Source organism: Erythranthe guttata, chromosome 3 (assembly GCF_056151865.1).
Source record: "Erythranthe guttata isolate IM_541 chromosome 3, IM_541, whole genome shotgun sequence".
In the NCBI taxonomy this organism is placed as follows: domain Eukaryota; kingdom Viridiplantae; phylum Streptophyta; class Magnoliopsida; order Lamiales; family Phrymaceae; genus Erythranthe; species Erythranthe guttata.
Window position 1 is genome coordinate 1569590 of NC_142535.1, and position 21049 is coordinate 1590638.

Below are 21049 nucleotides of genomic sequence, written 5' to 3' on the forward strand. Positions count from 1 at the left end.
GGGTGAATTCACTTCAAAAAGATAAGACGTAACAACATATCAACTCTTGCATTTTCAACTGATGAAAATATTGAAAATAAATTTATGATTTTTTTGTATAAGTTAATAGTTATAGTGCAGTAAGGGCCTCTTTGGTTGGGAGGTTTGGATAGATAGCTATGGATGGAATATGGTACACTGGGACTAAATTGTTGTTTCACAGTGAGTAATCCATTATTTGGTTGGAGTTATAGGGGAGAAACTAATAATACCTGCAATAATAATATAATGTTTTGTTTGGGTGATATCACATTTCTATGAATTTGTTAAGTAAATTACTGGTTTGCCCCTTTTCATACATTTATTAATTATAATACATTCTCTCTCCATCCAATCATTCTCCCTCTTCTTTGTTCATTTGGGTACAATCTTCTACGGAAGAAACCCTAAGTTCTGCTGAAATTTGCTCCTTTTATTTCTATTTTTTTTTTTTCCGCAGGATCACAATTATTGTAAGCTGGTGTATGTTCATATATCGTAATGAGCTACAACAGCGTCAATTCTCGAAAGAATTCGCGTAACAAAGGCGGTGAGGATTTTCGTTCATACGATGTGCAACACGATGTTTGTGATTGCGGAAATGAGCTCCGCTTACAAACTTCTTGGACTTCTGCCAATCCAGATCGTCGTTTCCTTTCTTGCGTAGAGCGGGTGTGCATCCAGAACCCCTTTTATTTTTTTATTTTTATTTTTTTCGTTATTAGTTTTTGTTCATATTTTTTTTCGATTTGGGTCTTGATTTTAAATTAACCAAGACACTAACCAGGCTATCCATTGATTTGCTGAGTTATTGTCGCATTGTTTCGACATTGCGCTCCTTTCATTTTTCCCTGTGGTAATAGAATTTATGGATTGGATAAGTTGTAAAATGTTTGAGCCAGTGGTTACTAGTTACAAACTGGTGTTCGAGGTGTTTTGTAATGTTTAATTGCCCTAGTAAGGCCTCGTTTACATATGTCGAGCTGCTCAAAGTACTCGTAAAATTATTTTGACCCCGTTTTTAATTGCTCGTAGTACTATTTGGGCATTCACAGTTGCATAGTTTTTGAAAGGTTGTTTTACATTTTTTTTGGTTTTTAATATACATCTTTAATGATTTAGGTGAATGGTTGTCAAGTCTTTTACTGGTATGATCCGGCAATGTGTGAACGATCCAAACGTATCATTCCGGGTTTGATCAACAAAATAAATGCACTAAAAGCCCAGATACCATTGCAAATTCCTGTACTGCAAGAGAGAATAGCATATTTGGAAACTCAATTGGAGCTAAGTAATGGTAAGACAAAGCGATTCCATTTTTCTATCGCACGTTTTGGATTCGTTGTAGTCTCTTTTACTGCTGTTGCCATTGTATTATATACACGGTTGTGATTTGTGTAATTTGTAATGTACATCAGTTATTAGAACTGTTTCTATTGTAATGATGTTGGCCATTGTTCAAGTTTTGTAAATGATATTTTGTTGTTGTAACTTTTGAATCTTATATACTAGTCTTTGCTTGCTACTGATGCATAAAATTGAGAGGTTAATATGAATGGAGACTTAAAATGTGGCAAAACAAGAGATGGTGAATATAAGCCTGTTACAACTAGTCATTAAGATTGATTTTATATTACTTGAATTTCATAGTAATATGTATGAGACAGATCCTATATTTTTTTTACTTTGGTATACATAATGCTTATCATATTTCATATTTGACCCTAATTTATACATACATAAGCATATATAGAACAATAATCAGCTTAAAAGGGATTTGGAAATTTATTCCCTTACTAACAAATAACCATGTGCAAGTTTTTTTGAAAATTTGGAACCTAAGTCTCTTACAACTGAACAACAACTGTAATTAGAAACAAATTAGCACGAAGTAATAAAAAACATAGTACATAATTCGAAATCCAAAAAAACATAGCAAATAATACGAAGTCTTAATACATAACAAAACATCCCATAGTGAAACACAACAGCACAAAAAATACATCACCAAAGCTGCATTTAAGGTCATTAATAGCAGAAGTGTTCAAAGACTTTCGGAGTTGTCGGATGTTTCCATATTGTCACTGAAACTAACGGCTGGTTCAGCGGCTTCGTTCCCACCGTGCTCGTTTCCATTGTTGTTGTTTGCAGCGTTGTTACCACGTTCATTTCGAATGTGATTATAGAGGTCATCCAAGTACATTGCATAGTGTGGATCGACAACTATGGGCACATTTGGAGGTCGATTAGCTTGAACGGCAACAGCGGCCTGTTCGTCATCCTCGTCATTGTGGATGACAACCGGGTAGTCCGGATCATAGCCCTCAACTCCTCGAAAGTCGACGGCGGGCGCGTGTTTCACATCAAACACGAAATGACAGTCTTCAAACAACGGAAACCCGTTGATCCTAAATGTCCTTTCCTCCACCGTCTCCTACACATCCCACAATTACAAAAAAAACTTAAATAAATAACATCTAATTAATAGACATATAATTACTTCCATTTAAAATATCGTAATAATAAAAAAATAAACATTATGAGCACAATCAGTCTTGTAATGCCGAAGGTTTATAAATCCTAATACAAAACGAAAACTATCACAACAAAATGAACTCTGCACCGATATGACTAAGAATTAACAACTGACATTTTTAATAAGGACGATAGTATAGCTGAGATTAATGTGAATATAGTGTTTCATCCCACGGTTATGAAATCATTCATGCAGAATATTATCACATAAAATAACCCCCACAAATAATTAATGTAATTCAAATGTCAACAAAAACAGTACATATTACCTTTTGAGTGACTGGCCAAAAACTCCTGTCAACTGTCACCTTTCTTGTTTGCACATTAAACGTCACACCTGGCTTTGCAATGTACTCCTTAAATCGAAAGTAACCATTCCTAAGCCAATCCATCCTACGGTTAGTTTGAACGTCGTCGAAGTTGTTCGAGAACTGAAAGGTCAGGACGATGTAGCATACGAAGAGGCATTCGTCATACACCTCGAAATCATTCAAAGTTTCAATGTCTTGTGCATACGAAGCCGCGACATCCATGAGACATTCGTCGTACTCTAACGGCCACAATTGAGGGTCGATTTCGTACAAGCTTCGTTGATTCCTCGTACGGGGCCTCGGCATGCTATCAACAGAAAAGACAAAGATCGAAACGAATAAAATTAAATTCAACGTATTATACAAATGCTTACATATTCAGATCTGACTTACTTTACAAATTACACCAACTACAACCTTTTCGTTTCTTCTGAATTCTTTGGAGACGCTGGTTTTTAGTTTTTTTTTATTTCTTTTTCATTTGTTTCGAAATTATGAAGCAAATAGGTCATAAATATTTAATTTACAACCACTACCATCGAATTAATGGCTGGAGGCATTCATTAGGGCTGGAATATGAAAAGTATCAGCATCATTAACTCCACCAAACCAAATTAAGTCACATTTAATGTCTTGAACGGCTATTGCACTCAAGCTATTAAATTTGTACTGAAAAGTCTTATTTTCTACCCATACCAATTGAAGCATTGGTCATCTTATACCCTCACTTGTATTAATGTTGATTGATTGAGGTGTGGATTTTTCCATTAAATGAATCCTCAACAACTAGATATATTTCGATTGCCTGTATGAACAAATATCATTCAAACATTGTAGCCGATATTGCTTTATTCAGATTTTTAGAAATTTAATTAAATGAAGTTGATATTCTTTTTGAGTTGTCAGATTGAATGTACCCGTTGTCAACTTCAACATTCTTTTCAGCAATTACTTGTACGTGAAGTATAACCAACACCAACTTTCATTAATTACGGTTTCAATACTTTCATCGGTTAGGGTTTCTGAAAATGTAAGTTAAATAGCAACCAATCAATTGTGGTGAATTAAAAAAAAAAATCCCAGTAGTTGCAAAATACACCCGCATTTCATGGCACCAAAGAAGAAATCAATCTTTAGGCGCGAAGATTTCATGTACGAGCTGGAATGGAGTGAGAAGGTCGAGGATTATTTCATCGATCTTCTAGCTGTGGAATCATATCGGGGGTGCTTTGAACGTGAAGGAAAAAATACGCTAGCCTTGTTTGGCTGCCAAGAGGCTCTTCAAAGTAAGTTCAACAAATTCTTCTCTTACAAGCATCTAACTAAGAAAGTGATTATGCTTCGAAAAAAAGTTTTATACCTTCCATTGGATCCTGGCTCAAGACGGTGTTCGTTACAATCCAACGACTAATATCATTTCAACAACTAAAGAAGCGTGGGATCGTATTTTGAAGGTTAACATGACCGTTATAAACATTTAATTTTCAATTTTATGAATATTTAATTACAAAATAATTTAGAGTCCGAAGTTTGTGCTTTAACCCGTTTCTAACATCTACATGGTTCTTGATTTCAAAATATTCAGACGAGTAACTTCGCATATTTTTACCGCGATTCCGAAGAGCTTAAGTATAATGAATTGAAGTGTATATTCGGGCCCGACCCCGTACAAGACCCCAACGTGGCAGAAGAAGTGGTTGTATTGCTATCTGATGACAACTTAGCCGACACTAAAGGTGGCGAATGCTCCAGTTTTCCGGGTCGTGACGATGAAGTTGACCAGTTAGGAATTAACGCACATGCTTTCGAGGCAGTCGCCGAGCTAGAGTTTGCTAACATGCACCCTAACGAACAGCATTCTGTCATAAACATTTCGTCTGACTCTTCGGATAACGTTGACTTTGATATGCTCGGTTACCTCAACTACGTTTCTGACTCAGATGGCTCAAGAGACACTGAGTTGAGCACCGCAAACTCACGCGAGATTCATGGAACCTCTATATTACGATCAAAATCAGGGAACATAAGGAAATTCAACCCGTTCGGAATTCCAAAGAGCTCAACAGCCTCTAACAAGCCGTCTCCGATAAAGTTCTTAACCCCAGCAAACAAATAAGGTGATTACAGGTTTGGCCGGTAAAAAAAAAATTATATATATATATATTGCGCACAAACAAACTCCAGTATGTCTTGTGTATTTGTATGTGTTTTAGTTTTATGTTTAATTGTGTTTTGTTGTACGTAACTTAGGGACTGTCTTCAAGTAATATGGTTCGGGGTTTGGAGTAGTCCTTGTGGAAGGCTACAAATTACGTATTTGTTGTTGTTTTTTTTTTGTTTACTCAGTTTGTAACTGGAAAATTTGGCTTTTGTTAATGACAGACCCCTGTATTGTTTTTGTTGCTACATTTGGATATTTTAAGATTGAAACTGTGGTTTTATTACGTTTAAGAAAAGGCAAATTCCAAGGAACGAGTAGTATACAATTGATACTATTGTTGCAACTGTGGTTAGACAACACAATTATATTATATAAAATTTAATAAACATCGTTGTCAAATTAGTTTTCGATCTATCAATATTAGATTACAAAACAAAAACCAAATAAAGATAATTCAACAATCTCAGTCATAAAGGAGCGGGATGATTTAACATATATATTAAAATTTGGGCACGTTTATTAGTACCGTCCATCTAGAATCAACTGCACCATGTTGGATTTGTGCTCATCACTAAGGCAGAAGAATATATCTAAATCTTTGGCATTATCGCATATTCGGGAAGTTGCTTTGAGCCTCTCCTCGAAAGTAAGATTCGACACGTTTTCTAGGGCATCCAATACTCGTTTCTTTGCTGCTGAGACATCTTTCTCGAACCCCATACGGCTCACCAATTCAGCCATTTGGACCTCCATTTTCTCAAAGAATTTTTAGGCCATCTCGGCGTAGCCAGTTTCGATGGGATCACTACGTGACCGTTTTTTAGACTTTGATTTACTCTTCGCATAAGTCGCCTCGTCGATTCGACTGAAAGACATATATTGAGAGTAATTGTCAGCATTTCAAGGATCTGTCAGCGGAACTTCCTCGTCATCGTTTGGCACGTGTTCTTTTCCTTTGTTGGAGTTGGACACCAGATCGTTAATTGCTTCAGTAAATGCTTCGGCATGTTCACCGGTTGCACGATCTTTGCCAAATATTTGCGCCCAATCCTTATAAAACGGCCACGATTTGTAACGCATTGAACGGGTGCTCGCATCCGTCTATGTTCATACACGTAATACAAATTGACCATTATGAATTGTATACAATTGTTATTATGAGATAATAGTGATAAGATTTTTCAACTAATGAGGAGAAGGGTTACCTTGATGTAATCCTGCCACACCTGGTCGTCAACGACGTCTATTGTGTTGTTAGAGTCATTCCAACCAAATCCCGATCTTGACAACATGGTGCTTAGTGCTCCGTAGTGTTTTTTCAACACGTGTATCTTGGAATGTATGTGAGGTGATGCCTTAAGATCGGTCCCCGGAAATTTCTGAACCATAAATTGTTCAAGGGTTCCCAAAAAACCGGTCTTAAACCCATTTTCACACTTCCAACCTCTCGACACAATATCTTTGAGCCCCAAAATTAAGGTTTGCTCTTCAAGAACTGTCCAACAACGCCTGCTGTTGGACACGTGGTTTTTGCTAGTAGTACATTTTTTCGGGGCAGCATTACTATCCATATTACCTGAATTATATGCAAATTAAGCAACCGATTGTACTGATAAAAACATTAATTCATATTAATGTAATCTTCTCCACTAATAATGTTTGGGTTTTTCCGGAAAAAATCGTCTAAAGTTTCTTCCTCCGGATCGAAGTCGTTGGTGGTTCGTATAAAATTATGCAGCAGACAACAGGCCATTACGATCCGGTTCTGTACCTTGATAGGGTAATATGCCGGGCTGCGTAATATGGCCCATCGTGACTTCAAAAGACCAAACGCCCGCTCGATTATGTTTCTTGCCTTGGCGTGTTTCATATTAAAATATTCTCTAAAATTTCTAGGTGCGGTTGGACCGTGCGCATAAGCATCGAGGTAGTATCTACAACCTCTGTACGGTGCCAAAAAACCTTCTCCGTTCGTATAACCATTATCAACCAAGTAGTAATTACATGTAAAGGTGAAGGATTTACTACAGTTGTAATTGACTTTCACACGTCCTAGGTAATAACGAAGTTAACTGTAAATGACGTAATTTGGTACTCTACAAACTAATACTTACCCGTGGGGACTCGTAGACTATTATCTCGAGTAACCGCATCTCGAAGTATTCTACTATCGGCTGCAGACCCTCCCCACCCAGTAAGTAAGTATATAAAGTTCATGTTATCATCACAAACAGCTAGCACATTGATCGACACATTACCCTTGCGATTCCTATACCTCGGCTTATCAAGATAAGGAACGCGACACCCTATGTATGTCCCATCTAGTGCACCAAAACAGCCCTAGCAAATAAGATACCATAATAAGGTCATTATTTAAACTTTTTACGGTTGCGTATCATAATACTCAGATTCTTTGGTTGGTATTAGGTTACCTTGAAGTGTGAAAAACGCTCATTTTCACAGCCTTCGTCGACAGGTTTCGGTGTGATTAATAACATTTCGTGTAACTTAAGCAAAGCTACAAGGACACGGTTAAAGTGCTTGCTTACAGTATACCCGGATCTGTTAAAATGACTTCGAACAACAACATTTTTCGTGTGGTGGGCTAAAATTTGAAGAAACATTGCAACTTGTTCGGGTATAGAGACATTTCTATTTGCGACATTTTCTAAAATGTAACACAGTCGGTAAAAGGTTTGTATGTTCATTCTAAGGTTGTCACGACATGTTACATCGTTTAAACCAACTATTGAACGCAAATAGTCGAGGTGTGAAGGGGTGCGGGATATCAAACTATAAGTCCTGCTGTTATTGTTACAGCGAGACAAACAACGACGATTTTTTTGACCAAATATATGTATAGACACAAAAAAAAACAGCCTCAGATTAAACATGAGTTGGTGTAGAACAACTACATCTTCTTCTTGTTTTGAAAGATCCATCGCAGACCAACCTATCTCCTACATTAACATCAATACTCACATTTCAATTTTCGGTGTACATTAGCCATCAATCAAATTGTATATGGTGTAGAGCCTGGGTGTCTATTAAATTGTGCAAGCAACCAATTTTAGAATGCCGTAATATTCAATTATAAACTATGTTCACTGGCATATTATACTACAAAATCAATTTGTTAAGCAAAATGAAACCCATAATCCAACTATAATCCTGAAAACCGTAAAAAAGACACTCGACATTTGATTTCGGACTATAAGTGAAACCCATAATCCAACTGTAAACAAAACTTTAAATGAATACTTTGCTCATATTATTTGAAAATAACAGAAAAGTTCATCACTTCATCCTTGTAAATGAAATCATAATTAAGTGAAATATAAAAGGAAACCAAGCAACATGTTCATTTAGGTTTTCCCAGCATACCACTGGCAGAACAGTTTTCACCCAAATTTATAATGCTCGCATAAGCATATACACCAAAAAATCTATAAAACGCACGAAAACAATTTGGGTCAAAAGTGGCTTACCTGCAGATTTTAAGAGTGTAAAAGTGGTCGCGAACAGCTTAAAAGCAATTACCTAAAACCAAATGCGATGGTGTTTGTCAACCAAATAGTTCCTTCTATTATGAATGAAACTGAAGGAATCAGTTTAAAAAAAAAAAAACAGTACAAGGAGAAGAGTGTGAAGTGCTCATATTTACCTTGTTTTTTTAGCATTCTGCAAATCTGGTGCCTCCTGTGAACCCAATACCGAAACCCTACACCAATCGGTCAATCAGATTTATACAGATTGATTCAACCGTATGGAGAGCGAAAAACGTAAGAAAATTAGATATGTACCTTCTACCAGTAACAATTTGCAGAACTCGACTGGTCAACCTTTCACTGTAGTTCCAAGGCCGGCGATAATCTTGAATTTGTGAAAATACAAGGGTTTAGCACCAAAAGGAAGACAAAAAATGAAGATTGTAATAAAATCGAAAGGCATAAGGTTTTACCGGGATAAAACTAGGGCACGGTGGAAGAGAGAAGAAGATGAAGATTGTACTATTTATACCTATTAATTTTGTAATTGATGTATTTTCTAAGGATATTTTCGATATTTCACACGGGCAATTAAATAGGATTCAATACCTCATAATTAGTCAAGTCAATTTTGGCTTGACTAACAATAATTCAAATGGGGATTAAATGGGTGGGCCCATCAATCGAGAATGGTTTCATCAAGTGAACCAAACATTGTACACAATGGTACAACACATCCCATCCCTTCTAATACCCCTAACCAAAGAGGCCCTAAATGTATTATTGTACTTTGTGGTCTTAATTTTAAAAAGAAATGGGAAAAATATGTTAAAATATAATAATAGGTATTAATATGTACAAATAGGTTTGAGTATCACATTATGGAAAGAAAAAATAAAAAGGAAAAAAGAAACACAATTATATAGGTTTGATTTCACGTTGCACCCTTAAAATGTACTATTTTGCCACTTTACAGCTCTAAAAATAATTTACGATACTTTACACCCTCAAAACATATTTAATGGATCAAATTGCACCCTAGTTTATTTTTGTACTTTCTGGTCTTAATTTTAAAAAGAAATGGAAAAAATATGTTAAAATATAATAATAGGTATTAATATGTACAAATAGGTTTGAGTATCACGTTATGGAAAGAAAAAATAAAAAGGAAAAAAGAAACACAATTATATTGGTTTGATTTCACTGTGCACCCTTAAAATGTACTATTTTGCCACTTTACACCTCTAAAAATAATTTACGATACTTTGCACCCTCAAAACATATTTAATGGATCAAATTGCACCCTAGTTTATTTTACAGTCCATTGAACTAATTTTTGATAGTCGACCCTAGGGCTGAAAGTCGGATGGATCGGATCGGAATTAACCTTTTCGGAAAATTTCCAAAAAAAATCGGAAGTACAAAATCAATTCCAATTCCAATTCCAAAGATTTTGGAATCTAAAAATTCATTCCAATTCCAAAAGCCCTGGAAATTTCGTAATTTCGGAAAAAAATCGGAAATCACATAAGCTTTAAAATTTCAAAACTTAGCCGAAAATTTCTAAAATGTTCATAATTTTTCAAAAATAAGAACATACATTTCGATAGAAGTAAAACTAATAACTACTAAATTTCAGTTCAAAAAAATAAATATAAATAAACACAACATAATATCCAATAAAACTTCTAACAAAAATTCATTATGTAAAAATCCTAAAATAAACCTTATAGGTGTATTTTTTAGAAAATAAGAATTATATAATATATATTATTTATAGGTGTATTTTTCGAAATTTTTTTTGGAATTTTTCGGAATTAATGTTGGAATTAAATTGGATCGAAAATCGGAAATTCCATATTTATTTTATATAATTCCAATTCCAATCCAAAAAAAATCGGAAAAATTCGAAATCGGAATTTCGGAAGTTTGAATGAAAAAAGTTGTTCCAACTTGCACCCCTAGTCGACCCAATCATTGTATCGACAAAAATACTATATTAACGATAAAAAAATAAGTAAAGGATATCCAGAAAATAGGCTAACCTGCAATTTGAATAATAACACATGTTTCGAGACGGCAGTGCCACGGTGGCATCAAATGATTGGCCTAGTTAGCTACAGCTTTTGTCGTTTTCTGGACGGAGCAATACTACAAATCACTTAACCACACACACTTTGTATATTATCTTCCATCAAATTCATCCAATTCTCTCTCTCTCCTCACAAAAACCAATGGCCGCCGAATCTCCGCCGTCGCCACCCGTGCGCTTCGGAATAATCGGCTGCGCGAACATAGCGCGGAAGGTGTCGCGGGCGATTCTCCTCTCCCCCAATTCCACCATAGTCGCCGTCGGAAGCCGATCCCGCGAGAAAGCCGCCGCCTTCGCCAGGGACAACGGCTTCCCGGAATCGGCCAGGGCGTACGGATCGTACGACGCCGTTCTGGAGGATCCGGAGGTGGACGCCGTTTACGTGCCGCTGCCGACGAGCCTCCACCTCCGGTGGGCGGTTTCGGCGGCGCGGAAGAAGAAGCACTTGCTGCTGGAGAAGCCGGTGGCGCTGAACGTTGGCGAGCTGGATGCTACCATGTGGATGCACCACCCACGTACGGCTGAGATGAAGGCTTTTCTCTCCGATTCGCAGCGTTTTGGCCAACTGAAAGCGGTATGCTACGATTTAATACAAATGGGAAAAATACAGTTTTTGTCCCTCAAGTTTGCACCAATTTCATATTTAGTCCCTTATGTTCGCAAAAAACACATTTGGTCCGTGTTTAAAAAATTCAACATTTTTAGAGCAACTCCAATGCTAGATATTAAAATTGAGTTATCAAATACTCATTTGATATTTAAGAATTATTTTAATATTAATTTAAAACTCATCTACTCCAACCATGGTTATCAAATTAATTATCAACTGGAAGTTTATGGGTGGTTTTATTTGTAATTGCCACGTGTCAACTTCTGATTGGATGTTTAGAAGGTTACAATTTTTTATAACTCAATTTCCAGCAAGTATTTTTATAACCCAAAAGGTGAATTATCAAAATGGAAACCTCATTTGATAACTCCATTGGAGTTAAAGATTTCTATTTTTAAGTATGTAAATGAGAGTTAAATGTTTGAATACTCTATTTGATAACCCCATTGGAGTTGCTCTTAGTTACTTATGTCAATTTTCCGTTAAAACTAACATAATCAGCCGTGTGTCCATCAAAGACTTAACTGACATACTGACGTTTAATTGACGAAATGACCAAAAGCATTAAATTAGTGAAATGTGAGGGACCAAATGTGTTTTTTGGGAACATAGGGGACCAAATGTGTAATAAGTTATAAATTGAGGGGTAAAAATTGTAATTTTCCCTAATACAAATATAAATAGACCTAAGTTAAGAGTGTGAAAATAATTAGGTATTTATTGGTGTTTGTTTAATTAGTCCAAAAAACTTTTTTGAACGACAAAAAAAAAAGTGCTTTTAATCATATAGATTATCTTAACTTATTCAAGAATTATGTATTTAGGAATTGGATCCAACTATATAATTGATTTTATAAATATGCAATAATGCTCTAGTAAGAGGGTGTGGTGTCAATTGACACAAGATCGAATCCATTTGGTATTTATCAATTACAAAGGGAAAATATAGTTTTCATCTCTCAAGTTTGCATTGATTTTACATTTGGTCTCTCAATTTCACAAAAAACACATTTGGTCCCGCATATTTGAATACTTTAACACTTTTGGTCTTTTCCGTCAATTTAGCGTTAGCCCATCATTGAAAGCAGTGATGTGCACACACATGATTCCGTTAGTACTAACAGAAAATTGGCGGAAATGACTAAAAATGTTAAATTTTGGAAACATCAGGACCAAATATGTTCTTTTTTAATATGGGGATCAAATGTAAAATTGATGCAAACTTGATGGACACAAATTATAATTTTCCTTCAATTGCACCTATATGGTTGGCTTGGTTTTCTTGGAAAAAAAAAAGAAAGAGAAAAAAAAGGTAGGGAATATTATAGTTTTTATCCCTCAAGTTTGCTTCAATTACACATTAGATCCCCACAAAAAATACATTTGATCTCTCATATTTCAATTATTTAACACTTTAGGAGGTCATTTCGTCAATTTACCATTAGTCCGTCAGTTAAGGCAGTGATAGACACATGTTTGATTCCGTTAGTGCTAATGGAAAATTGACGGAAATGACTAACATTGTTGAATTTTTGAAACACGATTGACCAAATGTGTTTTCTATAAACATGAGGGACCCAAATGTGAAATCAATTCAAATTCGAGGGGCGAAAACTATATTTTCCCCAAAAAAGTACTAAGCTGGAAAAGGAATATATCTTTGAATATATAGACATAACTATTTCATATATATATAATTGACCTGAGCTTTTGATTTTGATCTTATATACAGTCCTTCCTTATGCTACATATAATAAGCCAATTAATTAAATTGTGTCACTAATTAATTTCTCATGCTTGATTGAGCAATTTGAACACATCCATTTCTCATAATTTATCGACAGGTACACAGCATTTTCTCGTATAACAGCGGCCCCGATTTTCTCAAAAACGACGTGCGCATAAAGCCGGATCTCGATGCACTAGGCGCCTTAGGCGACACGGGCTGGTACTGTATCCGAGCTATTTTATGGGCAGCCGATTATACCCTCCCCAAAACCGTAACTGCTTTAAGCAGTGCCGAGTTCAACGAAGCGGGCGTAAACCTATCGTGTGGCGCTTCTCTAATTTTCCACGACGGTCAAATCGCGACTTTCTACTGCTCTTTCCTCAGCAATTTGACTATGGAGATTAGTCTCCTCGGAGAAAACGGGTATTTGCGCGTCCACGATTTTGTGATACCGTTTCAAGAAAATGTGGGCGCGTTTTATGCGAACGCGAACACGAAATTTGCTGAGCTGTCGATTGGGATCGAGCCTGCTCCGATCGAGCACCTTGTGAGGACTGATGTTCCGCAAGAAGCTCTAATGGTGGAGGAGTTTTCGTCTTTAGTGAGAAAGGTAAAAGAAAACGGCTCCGAAGAAATTGAGAAGTTTTGGGCTATTATCAGTCGAAAAACTCAACTTGTTGTCGATGCTGTTAAGGTGTCGATGGAGAAGGGCTTTCAGCCTGTTGAGGTTGTTTATTAGTAGTCACACGGTCTATTCTATGCTACACCGGATGAAATACACTGAGTAGATTTTTACCATTCATATACAGACAAACACACACACACCCATATTAGTGTGTGTAGATCAACGGTAAAAAATAACTCAGTGTGATCTTCACTGGGTATAGCATAGAAATAATCGGAGTCCCACTACTTAATTTATCGTAATTACATATATATTGAACCGCTATATATAGGAACGTCGTTTACTTCTCGACATGGGATGGATAATATTGATTATATATTGAAGATGAATATTTGTTATAAGATGTGAAGTGTGGTTATATGAGAAATATCAGTAATGTTTGGTTACATTTTCGTCTCACTCTAATTATTTTCCGAAAACAAATTCGTGTTTGTTAAGGTTATTTAAAAAAAAAAATTCAAAACAACTTCTAAAGCTTCTTTCTTATTCAGAAATGATATGTTCTGCTACAGTAAAAATTGTCTTCATTAAAAAATAAACAAATGTCAATTTATTTTTTCAAATTCTTTAAACATGATTTGACTGCTATAATTTATTTTGTCTCGTTTCAATTTATAAACAACTGGTAAAAGAGAAGCTAATAATTTAGTAAAGAGACACAACAATACCTATGAAATTTAAATGTTATTTATATCTTTATATTTGAAGAAAACAAATTATATATATTCAACATATGCAACAAAAGAATTTAGAACTACATATATTACAAATAAACAAATTAAATAAATGAAATCTTCTATAAACTTTAGTTTAAATTAAAAAAGAATAAGAAAAACTCGAACAATCTTCAACATTTGGAAGTTATATCAACACTTAGGCATATCCGGCGGAGGCGGCAACATCTGCTCGTTCGGTCCTTTCCCGTTTTTAACGATGAACACCATTCCCATTCCCCAGCTCACGTGACGTTCAAAATGACAATGCATGAACCACACTCCTGCAAAATTAATTAATTTAATTTAATTTCCCACAAAATATTTAATTTAATTAGTACCTAATTTTCTCATGGGTAGTAATTTAATTTGCAATGCACAAAACCTGGATTGTTAGCTCGGAATCTTATCGCAGTCCATCCATTTCTCGGCACCGCGATCGTCTCCATTAGAGGAGGGTCCACAAGATTATACCTCTTCGGATCCTCGTTTTTGTCGAAGTTCCCAAAACCGGACCCCACAACGTAAAAACTGTATCCATGTATGTGCATGGGATGATCGATACCCGACACGGTGTTTGTCCCTTGGAAGACGAGTTCGACTGTCGAATTGTACTCGAGAACTATCGCGTCGGTTCCATTTTCCGGCCTCCAAAGTTCTCGAGGTACAAAATTTTGAGTATAGTTAAAGCTCAAAGGTGGATTGATAGGAAAATCGGTCTCGTAAACCCCACTAATTCCCTTGTAATAAGCTTGAAGAATATCCGTTTTCGGTAGCTGCATTGTTACGTTGTTCACACTTGCTAATAGTCTCTCCTGAAACGGCCCGCCGCACGAGTTATTACCACACGGGCGTAGATTAATCGAAAGGGTGAAGAATAAGGTATTTGTTATGTTTAGGGGTACTTCGATAGGGTATTTTTTATTCGATAAGCTTCTGAGTTTATTCGTGAAGTTGTGGGAAGCGATTGTGTCGTTGAAATCCGGAAATGTAGGGAGAAATGGCGATGATGGTGGTGTGTAGTTGCCCTTGTATTCGATGATGGCGGTTGTGGTTGTGTTCTGGAAGTTTCCGGCACTGGCGTAAACCCTAGAGGCCATGTAGTAGTGGCTTGGTGGTTGGTTTGCTTCTAGAAGGAAGTCGATTGTTTGTCCGGGGGATATTGTTATGTAGTCGCTCTTCAATGGCTTTGTGTATGCGCCGTCCGATCCGACGATTGTGACGTTGTGGTTCGCGATTTTGAAGAACATGATGTTGTTCATCACTGCGTTGACCATTCGGAGCAAGTAGGTTTTCCCGAATTCCACCGTCACCTTGAATGTATCTTCATTATTATATTACGACCAAAAAAGAGGAAACAAAAAGGTGTTAGAAGAAATTGAAACAAATTTGGATTATATTATTCCCTCCGTTTTACTAAATAAGTATCGTTTTGGATTGGTGATCAGGTACTAATTAGAAAACTAATAAATATGCATAGATTTTAGTAAAAGTGAAAAAAAAATAGAATATGACAAAATTGCGAAAATTGTAATTAATGCATCACTGGAATCTAAAGCGACACATAATTAATATGACGACACGGTTTGAAAAGTTCTCATAAGCGACAATTCATTTGAAAACATAGAGAATACATTGCATGATCTTTTATATGTACTTGAATTCATCAATACATATAATTAACGAGTTGAAAGCCATGCACGAGTATTATTAATTAACTTAGAAGATCGATAACGCAACGTGTAAATCGAAGATCGAGCACAAACCTTGTTTTGAACACGAGTATAGATCGCCAGGCTGGCCGTTTATGAGGAAAGCATCGGAAACATTCGGATCCCCTCCACTTGCAAGAAATTCTTCCATAACCTCCTGCACATCACTATTCCACCACTCTCCTGCAATTTCGTAATTTTGTTTCGATTTTTTTAGCATTTTTTTCTCATTTTTACATATCCAAATTTTGGTTCACTAATAAAATCTTGTAATTCGTCTCGTCTGACTATTTTTTTTTTCTTTTGCCGATTTAAAAAAGATCGACATGCAAAATGTATGTATATACAATACCTAGTAGGATGGGGACTTCGGCATGAGGCTTAGGGAAAGGATACGGATTTCTCTTCACGGGTAAAATAATGAGTGCTCCATAAACGGAAGCTCTCGACCACTCGCTGTGAGCGTGCCACCACAAAGTTCCTTCCTCGTCCGAAAGCACTATTCTTTGGCTAAACTTTGTACCCGGCCTAATCGGGCACTGCGTCACATATTCCGGACCGTCCGACCATGGATACCTCGGCATTTTCACTCCATGCCTGATTTTTTTTTTTAATTAACACGTAAACAAAAAATTCAATAGTTTTCTCATGCATCATGCATAAAATTTGACATATATATATATATATATATATATATATATATATATATATATATATATATATATATATATATATATATATATATATATATATATATATATATATATATATATATATATATATATGGCTTAATCCCACTTTGCATCCCTGAAATGGAGCCTTTTGGCACTTTGCACTCTTGAAAAATAATAATAGCACTTTGCACCCTCAAAATACAATAAATCATTCACAATGCACCGTTAATTAAATAAAAAAGGATAATTCATTTTCTATTGGTTTTTTTTTCGGGGTGCAAAATAACAAATTAAATTGTTATGTTCTTCAACCTCCAACTTAATTTCGAGCGGACAAAGTGCGAAAAAATAAAAATCACACAGATAATTGAAAAAGAAATTATATTTTTTTACATAATAAAATCAAATAAACTTTTATCACTAAATTATTCGATTGATAGATCTTTTATTGTAATTGATTGAAATATTAAGTAGAAATATTTGGAAGAAAATATGATTTTCAGAGAACTTGACATCGAAATAGCTGAAGAATATTTTTATCGTAAATTCTTTTTTGTGATAAAAATATAATTTTTAAATACTACTAAAAATTATTAAATCACATTTATTTGCTTTAAAAACTCATGTGGCCTGGGGTGCATTATGCATGATATATTGTGTTTCAAGGGTGTAAAGTGCTGTTAATTTATTTCGAGGATGCAAAGTGCTAAAATGATATATTTCAAGGGTGCAAAGTGGAATTAAGCCTATATAAATCGGAGATATTTATATATAATATATACCAGTGAATGGTTATATTATGATCAGCTTGGTTGTAGACATCGACGACAACTAAATCTCCTTTTCTTGCATAGATAGTTGGCCCCGGAAATTGTCCGTTTATCGTCAACATTGTCTTGTTGGTACAAAGCCTCGTATGCGAAGACTCTTGCAGCTGCAAATATTCGAAAATTATATTAAGTAATAGCTTCAAAATACTGATATTATAAACTAAAAAAAAAAAGAATTTTTTTTTTTTAAAAATCAGCATTATATTTATAAGCTTACCACGAATTTATGGCGACGAACTGCAGCTTGTCCCGGTAACATGCTGCAAAGAAGAATCAAACCTATAAAATGCAACGTGAAAAACTTCATTTTGAGCGTAATGTACTAATTATATTCGGTACGAAATCGATCGAAAAAACCCTCTTTAATAATTTCTATTTCAGTATTGCTGTGATTTTTTGTTGTTCCTCAGATTGAAGCAAATGGTGTAGTATTTATAGATTTAGGGCCTGGAAAAAAGTAGTATATATATTTATATTATTATTGTTGTGGTTTGAATACGTACTAGTCATAAAGAAAGCCGACGGCGGCTAATTGATCAGTTAAAATGTGCGCATATTGTTTATTACTTCTTTTTCATAATAACTGTTTTTTTTTAACTAATTTTATTCCATTATCTGTCACTTTAGATTTTAATACTGTAGTTTTTTTTTTGTGTTTTTTTGTTTTTTAACTTAATTCTTTCTTGTCGTATCATTAAACGATCAAGGTTATTTTAATTTTTTTAATACATTTTTTTTTTCTAAAACCAGCACACATTTATTGATATTCTTAATATTTGTAAAGCTGAAAAATTGTAAATATATATGGCCATTCCTGAGGTAAGGTCAAATTACAAAAAAAAATTCCTCATGTTTGAGTAATTACAACCACCTCTTAATTATGAATCTTCTTACACGTTCACTTTTATGGTGTCAAATTCAACAGAATCTTCTAGATTATGTGGAATGTTCTCTGGTTTGTACTCGTTTTATGCAAAAATGCAGTTTATGATGCACTACAATCTGATATTTACAACCAAGAGACACATATTATGATCATCTTGTTTCAAAATGCATGTGGTGCTCGAACGGGGTAAAAAGGTACAAATTGGAGAATATTTCACATAATATAGAATAATATTTCATTAAATTGAGAGCATAAGACAGTGTAAAAATATTCATAGTTGAGGTGTAGTTGTAATTATCAAAAAATAAGGATTTTTTTCGTAATTTAATCATATCTTAAAGAATGAAAAATAATAATTAATTAAGAATAGAGAGGAAGTATTTTTTGACACGTTAATATCGTGCGTGCATGGGTGGATGAATAAAAGGGTTTGTCCTGTTAGGATAATTGAATATTTAATTGTGGTCCTTTATTCTGGTTTTATTTTTCTAATACCCTGAATTTGACCATGGTTAGACATAGATCAAGAAACTAGTGACCAAATAAAGAAACAAAATATTTCTTTCTGAGTGATTAATAATTTTATCTCACTTCGATCAAGTCAAAGGTGGACAATATATTAAACTTGCATGAATAATATTTTAATTGTTTATTTTAATTTTCTTTAATTAATTTATAAAAAGTTAAAGTCGTTCAGGTGTTGGATTTTGACAAATAAATAAACACATGCATATTCTGAATGAGTAATGCTTTAGAGGTTGAAAAAAGAGAAGGAACCATGCAAGAAGTGATTTATAAGCTCGGTAATAACATTTTTAATTTGTCATTATTAGTCATTGTCTTGAAAATTCTAAAAAGAGGTGTAAACGAGTTGAGTCGGCTCTCAAAACTCAATGAAAACTCAAAGTTAGAGATTAAGAAATTTTAACTCGATTATTATAGATTTTTTAATGGGTCTAGTTTGAGCTCAATTTCTAATTTTTATTATTATTTAATATACCTCGTACCAAGGAATAGACACGACCACGGGTCCGGGTCTACAAAATGGGGAACCAAAACCGATTAGGTTAATAGGCGATCCCGAGGGCGGGTCCAGACCTGCCAGGCCCTGTCGGTTATGGGTTGAACAATATTTTTTTATTTAAGAAAAAATAAAGAAAGAAAATGTAAATTGAAAACACTCCAACTTAGCTTTAAGTTTAAAATAAAATAAAAGGGATTATTTCACAAAACTCCCTCATCACAAAAGTCCAATTACAATAAGCCCAAATTTATTTCTTATTTTTAAGATAAATCCAAAATATCTTTTATTAATAAGAATTAATTAATTATCACAATTATACCATTACCTTATTATAACGTATGTTACGGTTGAATATAAATATACTTAATATCTGTTCCATTAATATTACGTTCTCAATCTCACCCACAAATCTCGCTCCACAAATCTCGCCCTTGAATATAACGTTCATCAATTTTTTTTTCTCTTTAGATTTTATTTTCTTTTTTCTTCTTTTCTATTCACCGTTGCAGATCTCCTTCCGTTCATCTCTTCTTCTCTCCCACCGATGCTGCCCCAACCCCCATCGGACGTTGCCCCAACCGCCGCCTAGCCGCCCCAGCCCCGCCCGGCACCGCCCCAGCACTCGACCAGAACCAGATCCGAGTCCAGATAGATGACCCGTTTCACGCACGGGTCGATAATGTCACCCAGGTAATTCCGAGCGTAGTTCAGCGGGTTCTCCAAAGCGGACCGGATCGAGGAGGAGATTAGGTTTATGACGGTGTCCTCTCGGAAGATGTAGACCTTGAATAGTGAATTTATGTTTTTTTTTTAGTTGTGTTAGTAGTGGATTTACGTATGTTTTTAGTGAATTTCGATAACTTTGTTGTTGATTATGTTATTATTAAAGTGGATTACGTTAATTTTTCGTAATATAATTGGTTTTGCATTTTTTTTTCTTGGACATAGTAGTGGTTTACGTTTCAAATAACGAGAAGAAGATGATTACATGGACTATGCTTTAGGGTTCATTGGAGAGAAGATGGTGTCTTTTATAGTGGGTTTATAGCTTATTTTTCGCAGAATTTTGATGTTTCCTTGTTAGAATTCATAGTGGTTTTCGATGTTTATATAATTGTATATATACAGCGGTTTTCATGTTTATATAGCTATTTTATGCAGAGTGGTTTTCATACTCATATAGATGTTTTCATAGAGTGGTTTTCAAAGTTATAGCGGTTTTCGAAGTTTATAGTGGATTACACTTCGATAAATCGGCTGGATGTTTTTTTAAATATTAAAATAATAAAAATTAATCGAATTAAAAAAAATTTAATAATAATTAAACAAAATATTTTTTATTCAAGAAAAGTGGGAAAAAATAAAATAAAAAATCATTTAAAAAAAACCGAAATTAAGAAAAAAAAACTATTAAAAATGAAAATAAAAATAAAACTATTTTTAAAAAAATCAAAATAAAAAACATGAAATGTAAATAAGAAAAAAATAATTTAAATCTAAAAAACCGAAAAATAAAAAAAATTACAAAATAAAAGAAAACCATTAAAAAGAAAAGAAAAGGAAAAATATAATTTGAAATGG

The 21049-nt window shown here is 34.7% G+C and overlaps 3 protein-coding genes across 3 annotated transcripts; 1 reads left to right on the top strand and 2 right to left on the bottom strand.

Annotated features, from left to right (window-relative positions):
* Positions 1-5925: 5925 nt before the first annotated feature.
* On the bottom strand, positions 5926-6596 carry LOC148771483 (uncharacterized). Its single transcript, XM_088816005.1, has 2 exons — positions 6231-6596; positions 5926-6126 (listed from the first exon to the last, which is right to left on the bottom strand). Exons 1-2 carry the CDS (start codon positions 6594-6596, stop codon positions 5926-5928), a joined length of 567 nt encoding a protein of 188 aa, XP_088672131.1.
* A 3989-nt stretch (positions 6597-10585) lies between these two features.
* Positions 10586-14015, top strand: LOC105972602 (putative oxidoreductase At4g09670). Its single transcript, XM_012997567.2, has 2 exons — positions 10586-11179; positions 13060-14015. Exons 1-2 carry the CDS (start codon positions 10748-10750, stop codon positions 13681-13683), a joined length of 1056 nt encoding a protein of 351 aa, XP_012853021.2. The 5' UTR covers positions 10586-10747; the 3' UTR covers positions 13684-14015.
* A 438-nt stretch (positions 14016-14453) lies between these two features.
* On the bottom strand, positions 14454-17871 carry LOC105972482 (laccase-14). The gene is made up of 6 exons (XM_088815376.1): positions 17776-17871; positions 17511-17662; positions 16407-16651; positions 16109-16237; positions 14728-15666; positions 14454-14626 (listed from the first exon to the last, which is right to left on the bottom strand). The coding sequence occupies exons 1-6, from the start codon at positions 17863-17865 to the stop codon at positions 14496-14498; spliced, it is 1686 nt and encodes a 561-aa protein (XP_088671502.1). The 5' UTR covers positions 17866-17871; the 3' UTR covers positions 14454-14495.
* Positions 17872-21049: the final 3178 nt, after the last annotated feature.

What these genes read in the sequence shown, in the direction of transcription:
- LOC148771483 (XM_088816005.1), bottom strand. Translation starts at nt 6,596, where the DNA reads ATGGATAGTAATGCTGCCCCGAAAAAATGTACTACTAGCAAAAACCAC. An exon ending in TGTGGCAGGATTACATCAAG is followed by an intron (nt 6,127 to 6,230) that starts GTAACCCTTCTC and finishes GTATGAACATAG; the next exon opens with ACGGATGCGAGCACCCGTTC.
- LOC105972602 (XM_012997567.2), top strand. Translation starts at nt 10,748, where the DNA reads ATGGCCGCCGAATCTCCGCCGTCGCCACCCGTGCGCTTCGGAATAATC. An exon ending in GTTTTGGCCAACTGAAAGCG is followed by an intron (nt 11,180 to 13,059) that starts GTATGCTACGAT and finishes ATTTATCGACAG; the next exon opens with GTACACAGCATTTTCTCGTA.
- LOC105972482 (XM_088815376.1), bottom strand. Translation starts at nt 17,865, where the DNA reads ATGAAGTTTTTCACGTTGCATTTTATAGGTTTGATTCTTCTTTGCAGC. An exon ending in TTCGTCGCCATAAATTCGTG is followed by an intron (nt 17,663 to 17,775) that starts GTAAGCTTATAA and finishes GAATATTTGCAG; the next exon opens with CTGCAAGAGTCTTCGCATAC. An exon ending in CATAATATAACCATTCACTG is followed by an intron (nt 16,652 to 17,510) that starts GTATATATTATA and finishes AAAAAAAATCAG; the next exon opens with GCATGGAGTGAAAATGCCGA.